The 9511-nt window shown below is 45.3% G+C and overlaps 1 protein-coding gene across 1 annotated transcript; it reads left to right on the plus strand.

Moving 5' to 3' along the window:
- Positions 1–992: 992 nt before the first annotated feature.
- Positions 993–2123, plus strand: LOC125506439 (pollen allergen Phl p 1-like). The gene has a single exon (XM_048671255.2). The coding sequence runs from the start codon at positions 1041–1043 to the stop codon at positions 1851–1853; it is 813 nt and encodes a 270-aa protein (XP_048527212.2). The 5' UTR covers positions 993–1040; the 3' UTR covers positions 1854–2123.
- The last annotated feature ends 7388 nt before the right edge of the window (positions 2124–9511 follow it).

Raw genomic sequence — 9511 nt, forward strand, 5'->3', positions numbered from 1 at the left:
GTTGTCTTGGCTATCTGAGTCTTGCATCAACCTTGTAGGCCGTATGCTATCTCAGATGATGATAACTCCGAAAGCAAAGTTGACCATTTCAACGATATGCACAACTTTCGTGTAGAACACTTTTTCGTTTGTGGATATCTTGATAATCTTTTCAGCCCATCTTTAGCTTTTGGTCCGATTGACCTTGACCGTTTCCACTTGGCCGACAAGCTCTTTTCGGCAAGATTTCCACGCCGGCAAGCTTTTCGTCCGGCAAGGTTTTACGCCGGCAAGCTTTCCACGCCGGCCGACAAGCTTTTCGCTGGCAAGCTTCATTCAGCCGGCAAAGGGCGAATAGCTCACGCGAGACATCAGACACCACCTAGGTGGGTGTTTGGTCCGCAGAGTATTGCCTCTAACGTTTGCATACGAACTCGTGTTGGGGGGATTTATATATCAAAATCGATCGACACAATCAATGTAGAGTGTTCCTCCATCGGAGGTTGTCTTTGAGGTATAATTGGCCGAACAGTGATCTGAACATAAATATTACAACTTTGAACACAATTTCGGCCCTTAAGATGAGGTCGGTTGGCGATGACCCAAACATCAAAGTTGTTTCATTCGCACGATGCAAAACGTTTCCATGTAAAAAACCTTTTCATTTGAGTTCATCTTCATTGTGTTTTGTATCGTGCCAAATTCGGGTGTCAACATAAGGACGTTAAACTGCCGCAAACGTGCTTGAAGATAACAGAGTTGAAGTTGACAGCAGCATACTTGATGTCCTTTTGATAACTTGCACCTTCACCATGCATAAAAATGGTTCAGACATTCTAAACATAGGTGGCTTTGGTCCCGAAGTGGATGCACCTCCGACGATGATGGCGAGCCGCGTATGCATGCACGGACAAGCTCTCCCCGCGCTCACGGCCAGCCCACCGACATGGCCGGAGCAACGTCCCGGTTTGCTCGCTCTCTGTTGATCGGGCTTTCTCCTATAAAAAAAACACCCATCGATAGCACATACACAGCGGCAAGAAGGAACAGTTCAAGAGAAGATGGCTTCTTCTTCCTCGTCGGTGCTGCTGGTTGCGGTGGTGTTGGCCGCGGTCGTGTGCGGCGCGCACGGCATCGCCAAGGTTCCCCCGGGCCCCAACATCACGGCGTCGCCTGCGAGCTACGGCAACAAGTGGTTGGACGCCAAGACCACGTGGTACGGCAAGCCGACGGGCGCCGGGCCCAAGGACAACGGCGGTGCCTGCGGGTACAAGGAGGTGGACAAGGCCCCCTTCCACGGCATGACCTCCTGCGGCAACATCCCCATCTTCAAGGACGGCCGCGGCTGCGGGTCCTGCTTCGAGCTCAAGTGCACCAAGCCCGAGGCCTGCTCCGGCGAGCCCACCATGGTGACCATCACCGACAAGAACGAGGAGCCCATCGCCCCCTACCACTTCGACCTCTCCGGCCACGCCTTCGGCTCCATGGCAAAGAAGGGCGAGGAGCAGAAGCTGCGCGACGCCGGCGAGGTGGAGATCAAGTTCCGGCGCGTCAAGTGCAAGTACCCGGCGGGCACCAAGGTGAACTTCCACGTGGAGAAGTCCTCCAACGAAAACTACCTGGCACTGGTGATCAAGTTCCTCCAAGGCGACGGCGACGTGGTGGGCGTGGACATCAAGCAGAAGGGCGAGGACAAGTGGACCGAGCTCAACGAGTCGTGGGGAGCCGTGTGGAGGATCGACACCCCCCACAAGCTCATCGGCCCCTTCTCCGTCCGCTACACCACTGAGGGCGGCAAGAAGACCGTCGTCGACGACGTCATCCCCAAGGGCTGGAAGCCCGACACCTCCTACGAGGCCAAGGGCGCGTACTGAAGAAGATGATGATGATGATGATGATGATGATGCGACTCCTTCCGGGCGGCCAGGCCAGCTTAATTAATTAACTTCTTTTCGCTTGGCTCGAAAAGAAGAATAAACCAGCCGCACATATATCATACATATGATGCGATGAGACCATGAGTATACTTATTCATTCATTTACTATAGGGAGAGAGCGTGGACAACTCCTAATTTGAGGTCCAGAACCTGTGTCGTGCAACAAGTTCTGGGTGCAACCTTGCAACTAGCTAATAGTCTATATCTATACCTGTTGCAACGATGTGTTTGTTTAAAATTTTCGTTTGCCCATGCGTATTTTCATCCACACATACATACATTTTTCAGTTTTGCTAGAACTCATCTAGATGAGATATAATTTGGTCTCATTCATCTTTTATAGCCATTGGATGTGATGCTATAAAATGCGTGTGTGCTGATATGGATGTTATATGTTCTTGTTTTCAAGTGAATGAGACCAAATTATATCTCATCTAGATGAGTTCTAGATACTTCTTACATTTTTTAATAATAAATAGTGCTGTTGTTATTGGGGCTCGGCTCGACGCCACACTGTTGTTATTGGGCCTCGGATAGAAATCGTTTATTCCGCTGTCCCTTCATCTGTCGTTCGGAGAGCAGCAAAAAGGTTATTCTTTCGTGCAAGGATTGAAACTCACGAACTCATCAGTGTACCGTGGGCTGCAACCACCTAAGGAAGCTTATCCTTATGATTGAAACAAGATATGTTACCCAATTAAAATAGGCCAACCTCGTTGGTTCTTATACGGGGAAAATTATTTACTCGAACTAATAACACTATCGGCTGCGACCACCTGAGCAAGTCTGTAGTTGTGATAGAATAAGGATTTGTTATCCACTTAAAATATTATCACCTTGCCTATTCTAATACGGGATGTTTTAAGGGAGTTTTTTTTTTTGAGACAATATGTTTTAAAGGAGTTAGATAGAGGGTGAGGCGATGATCTAACCTATCCCTTGAGAGCCACAAGCAGAGCTGGGAATGGCCCAGTTAAAGATTGTGTAATGAGCCAACACCGTTGAAAGAAATTAACCATGCATTACATCGGGGAAATGGAAAAGGGAACCACTAGACATCAGACTACTGATGCCTAGCGTTCCATCAGACCAGTGCGTGGCCGTAGGATTAGTGGCTAATGGACGTTAGATCTGTACGAAAGGGGTGATACGCTAACGTTCAGCTTTTTATTACGTGATTAGTGTGACTGCTCCATAACTTACGTCTAGCAGTTAATTCTCGGAGCCGTGCTTCTTAGAACCGAGTTTGACCATGCTACTTCTGCTTCCATCACTCAACGAAGTGAGAATTTATCACAAATTATATTCTGATCAAAATGAAAAATTGGATTCTGATAAAATTTGCGTTTATAGCTTTGATTTAATGATATTGAAATTTAGGTCCAGTGTACGTCTTTATTTTTGTTTCTAGCAGAATAAAAAATTGCTTCCATCGGCGAAACAATTTGCTTCTATTGCAATCAAAATTTGCTAGGACCTGTAAAAATAGTGTCCAAGAACTTTACTCAATCTAATACAATTTTGCATCCAAGAATTTGTTTCCACATGGGAAAAATTCAGTCAATTATATCTTTTATTATGTTTCCAATACAAGAGAAACTTTGGTTCCATCCATCAAAAAAGTGCTTCCATCGCAAAACTAATTTGCTCCTAACCTAGCATAAATTTGTTTCCTTGCTTCGTCCAGTCACACAACATATTCCTTCTAGTCGCCAATAGTACGATGCTTCCATACTTTTCTAACGACTAGAGATCTGCTTCCCTTCATGTTGTGTGTGGTTGTGTTCATTCTGAGGTAGATCCAGGTGTCTCCATGTACCAGCCTTGACGACGACTATCGGACCTGAAGCCAGCAGACAACTGCTTGAAGCATATATCAGTTAGGCATGATGCATAGGTGTTATAGGATGGAATCAACAGTTAGTACTACATGTATATTACTAATGACATAGATAATGTTTACATTGCAATTATGCGAACACATTAGAACAAGTTTTGGAAGCAAACTACCTAGAACCAAGAAACATATGTAGTATACTATGAAAGCATGGCATGTTTCAATGGTGATACCTATGGCTAGAACAAATTTTGTAAAATATAAGACACATGAAGTATGGAAGCAATCTACATAAATGGAAGAAGCACGTGTAGTGTGATATGGGGACCCCATATACATGAAGCAAGAAAATATGCTATCTCAGTATGGCTCTCCTTAAGTGGAAGCATAGAACATTGGCAATGGAAACAAACTAAGATTGTTGCCAACATTGATGCATGTTTCGTGGCCAGGTCCATGCATGCATGTGTATGTGGGTTGGAAGCACGACACATAGGGAATCGAATCAGGGCGGTGTTGTCGGAGAGAACATGGGTGGCGTGGTGGTTGACAAGAAGCATACCCTCTGCTTCTGCATGCTTCATTGCCGCGGCTCCACTAAAAACATAATAACTGTACTATGTTAGCAAATACAAAGATATGGACATTGAGGGAATGAATGGAGACATGAAGTTGGCTATTAAGGAAGCAATGCATTAGAATTAAGAAGATTATTTGTTAAACACAATAAGGCAAAAATTAGGAAGCTTGAAAATATAACAGCTCAACATTACTCATCTTGGTTGGAAGCATAGAATAAAACATGGATAATGAGACCAAATAAGCTTGCGGCAAACATAAGGATGCATCGTATGTGTCCTCAACATATACAATTGATGGATTTGCACTTGATCCATGCGTGCGAAATTATCTAGGCAAACGATTACATTGTAGTAGCACGAAAATATGACACCGTGTAAATAAGTATTGTCAGTTGAAACCATGGAAATTTGAAATGGAACAAAAACTAGTATTAACGTCAAATGGGGAGGCATATTTGTACGATGTACATACCAATTTCACATAAATTTGTTGATGATCTATTGATGTACGTCTCAGTTTCACACCCTTAGACACAGAATAAACCATAGTATCCACTCGAAGAGATCACACAAATCTGGGAAGACAATTATGCCAAAATTAACTAGCAACACAAAAATATGAACCAGTGTCAAGAGAGACGACTCAAACCCTAGGTCAGATGGGTATTGGGTGGCGAATCCTGCGGCCCGGCAGTTGTGGTGGCTTTATTCCCGAACAGAGACGACACTTCGACTAGGTGGACCGCAGACCACAACGGAGCAGGGCCTGGCCGTGGTGCAGATCAACATGATTGGGAGCTCGCGAGGTCGTCCGCTGGCAGGTCGTACGCACGTCCCAGTCCCCGCGCGGCCGCCGAACCGGACGGCATACCGGCCTGGTTGAGCGTAGGCGCCATAGAGAGGTTGGATAGGATGTTGGCTGAGGAGAGAACCACGACGGCGAGGAGGACGGCGTTGAGCAGGGAACGAGCACAAGAGATGGGAACTGCGGCAGATTTGTTTGGGGCAATTAATGCGGGATAAGGAGAGATCACGGGGGCATGAAAATCGGGTTGTTTAAAAAAAACTGATTTTGCTTGATTCTCTCGGCTGTGAGATCGAAGATGAATCGACGGTCAATGACCTGTCCGACAAATGCTACACATCAGGCTTCTGGTGAGAAGCGTTTCCCATTGGAAAAAGCTCCCAGTCGAAGGTTGTGCACCCCGTTCTCGTTTTTGCTAGGTTGAACGTCTTGGTTGGGGCTGTGTGGTGGCGGCGATGTCCCTGGTTAGCAATAATGTCTCCCATGTCCTATCCCCGCCCTGATGGTGCGAATAGCGTTGTCGGAGGATTTGTGGAGCCGTGTCTCCGTCGGATCTCTTGGGATTCGGTCGGTGCTGGTCTTCGGTGGATCTATTTGAAACCATTTTTTGTTCGTCTTCGTTCGTGTGGTTTCAAGTTTGATCTTTTCAATCTACAACTCTCTTCAACGGGGATGGTTCCTGCTCTGGTGTGCTGGTCCTTTGGGGCCTTAGCGCGACGACTTCCCGACTGTCTACTACAACAAGGTTTGCCAGGCTCCGGTGATGGAGGGGCGATGACGGCGGAGCACCTTCGCCTCGCTGCAGTGCATGTAGTCGTCGCTAGGTGGTCCATAGACCTGGTTGTAATTTTTATTACCTCTTGTATTCTCTGTATTGCCATGATTGATGAATAAATTGAAAATTTCTCTTGCAAAAAAAAAAGAAGATTGTGCAAAGAGCCAACACCACTGAAATAAATTATCCATGCACTAAATTGGGGGAGTGGAAAAGACCCTATTAAAGGTTGCGCAATGAGACAACATCGTTGGAAGAAATTATCCATGGGTAATATTGGAGGAATGGGCCTGATTGAAAGGTGATGGGTGATAAATGAGCAGCTGATAAACCTTTGTGTGTGGCATCATCTGGATGCTGTCTTGGTGGGCAGACTCATGAACGGAATATCTAGCGTTTTCTTTGTAGTGCAACATGAGGCAGTGTGCTTGCACATACGATATTCACTAAATTTAAATATACATAATTTTTTCGTTGCGACGCGTGAGCATTTGTGCTAGTTGGATATCCGCCTTGTTGTTTTGATGTACCAAAACTTCCATCATGATTATAAAGATATCTCAATACGATTTTTTATATACACAATAATTATGTTTTTCTTTATTTCAAAAACCCCTTGAAAGATGGTTGCAAGTGGGCTCCAGGTAGCCCGTTATTCATTTTTCTTCTCAAAAACGGTATCTTTTACGTGTTCTCAAAAACTGTATTGCCACACCAGGAAAATGGGGCAGCACTATAACTCGCTTGCTACCGCCGTGGCGCCTCAAGGAACAACCAAGTGGGCCGGCTCAGTTGCATGTTTGTTTTTCATTCTCTCGGTTACTTTTTTTTTCATTTTTTTTGTAATTTTACTTATATTTTAAAGTATCTAAATACATATATTCCAAAAGTAATTACTTAAATTTTGAAACGCATGCATGTCGGGTATAAAAAATATTCATGCAGTCTAAAAAATGTTCACGGAACTTTAAAAAATGTTAGTACGATTAAAAAAATACTGATGAGTAGGGATGAAAACGGAGCAGAAATGAATGGAATTGAGTGCTACCACATTTGTTTTCATTTTTTTTGCAAAAGTGGAAACGAATACAGAAACCCTGAAAATAAATATGGAAACAAATACTACTAGAAACGGACACAAAGCGAATACAGAGCAGACACAGAAACAAAAGTGGGCGCTGACCGGAACTTAGAACCTTTTGAACCATAGAGAAATACACACAAAAACAAACCAATTTAATGAATTGTTAATATGGTTACAAAATAATATGATTATGTTAGCAACTTAGCATACTTCTAGTAGAGTGCCCGTGCGTTGCCACGGGCATTTAATTTTTTTACTAGGTTGCATATATAAGCATAAGGCATGTAAAATTTCACATATATAGAAAAAGTAGCTAGTAATAGACAAGTCACATCGATCTAGCCAGTAACACCTCATATCACTTTGCGGCCTCACGCACGGTATCCCACGGGTGTCGCCTTACCATGGCCCGGGACCGTTTGCGCCTTTTGGCTCACGTATATGATAGTGTCGCTAGCATCCATATGACAGAGAACATGGGCAGACATGGCTAGTCGTGAACCCAAAGCGGCACAGACCTATGGAGACAGGCATACATGAATCACATCGAGCATGTCGGTCATCAGCGAGTGATTCCGGGCGGTAGCACTGGGCTAACAGGACTCCGGGGAACCCGGGCTGTAGCAGGCTAGGCAGGACTCCGGATATCACCGCGTGACATTTCCCCGAAGGGACAGACATAGGAACGAAGTGAAACACATGCCGGCCAGTCAAGTGTCCTGAACAGTAGTGCTGGGCTAGCAGGACTCCGGTGAACCGGATTGTAGCGGACTACTATGGCTTGAGGAACACTAGACTACATTTCCCCGTAAGAAAGGCTGCCAAGGATAAACAACTAGATTGTCGGATCCCACTCATACCAAGTATTTCAATCATACACACAATATGCCCGATATGAGTACATACAACATGGCATCACAACAAAACTCTACAACTCAAGTACTTTATTTAAAGGCTCCCGAGAGCCATACATAACATGTTCATACAGATAGGGGTCACATGACCCGATACTCAAGTCATACAATCATACAAGCACATGCGGAAGCAACTAGTCTGAGTACAGACACTAGAAAGAAAGAAGGCTTCTCGAAGCCTATCTATCTACATAGGGCCCTCCATGGCCAGGATCACCACCTGGGTGGCTAGTCACTCGTCGACGTCAAGGTCTACGTAGAACCCATCGGAGGGGGCGGTGTTGTCGTCTGAAAACAGTAATTAAGCAAACATGAGTACAAAGGTACTCAGCAAGTCTTACATCAGAACCTAATATACATGCTCATTCTCAAGAAGGTGGTGGGGTTATTGCAGCAAGCCAGCTTTGACTCTTGGCTAAGCTATCCTACGTAACTCCACTAGTAAAACAGTTTTCGCACACGAGTCCACTACTCACCAACACAATACTCCATCGGGGATCCTCTCTCGTCATCCTACGAGAGGGCCATCCTCGGTACTCACACTTATCTTGAGACTTTTATTAGTATCCATTTAACTTGTCTATGAATTGTATAGGCAACCAAGTAGTCCTTTACCGCGGACGCGGCTATTCGAATAGTTTTATACCCTGCAGGGGTGTACTTCTTCATACACGCTTTCACCACTTACCGCCGTTTACACGACATGTACTCGGCAACCTTCAAGCGGAAGCCCATCGAGGGTGTCGGCCACGGCCTACCTAAACACTTAAGTCTCTAGTCCAGATTTATCGCCTATCCAGGTTCCATCCGCAGGGAGTCCGGCCGAGGTTTCCACTTACGGCCCCGAACGATGTGAACAGGGTTCCTGATACACCAAACGGGTGACTCGGTACACCGTGCCACGGTGTATCTACCGCAACATAGCCCACCCCTAGGGTCAGCGCTACGCACAGCCGCCAACACATAACCTACAACACCAGAAACTATTTGCAACTCCTGGACAGAGTACTAAGGTATTTAAGAAGCCGAGAGGGTCAATTAAGGATCCCAATGCATGGTAGTAGCCGAATCTTAAATCACACATGCAGATCTCAGTTCTTAGGGACGGTCTCAATGAAACAACCCACCATGTACTCCTACATGGCCTCTCATCGATACCTTTACCAAAACATGTTCAACACATCCCTCACATTAGTGACATAATCATATCACTCTAGCCCATCACCCAGATGAACCAGACCTGACACAACTCTAAGCATAGCAGGCATAGCAAGGTAGGAATCACATACATGGCTCAAACAACTCCTACACATGCTAGTGGGTTTCATCTAGTTACTGTGGCAATGACAGGTCATGCAGAGGATAAGGGTTCAACTACCGTAGCACACATCAGTTTGAATCGCGTTGTCTTAATGCAGTAAACAAGAGCAGAAGCGAGAACATGGTTTTGTATCGGAATGATCAATGGGTTGCTTGCCTGTTGTAGTGATAGTAGGGTACTGCCCTTCAGACGGATACTCGGGGTTATCCTCGGAGGCAGAACCTACCACGAAAGACACACTGAACATAATCAACACATGGCAATATGCAACAATATGA

This window comes from Triticum urartu, chromosome 5A (assembly GCF_056163025.1).
Source record: "Triticum urartu cultivar PI428250 chromosome 5A, HENAU_Tu73, whole genome shotgun sequence".
Lineage (NCBI taxonomy): Eukaryota > Viridiplantae > Streptophyta > Magnoliopsida > Poales > Poaceae > Triticum > Triticum urartu.

Bases quoted from the DNA above. Each gene is read 5' to 3' on its own strand.
- LOC125506439 (XM_048671255.2), top strand. From the start codon at position 1,041: ATGGCTTCTTCTTCCTCGTCGGTGCTGCTGGTTGCGGTGGTGTTGGCC.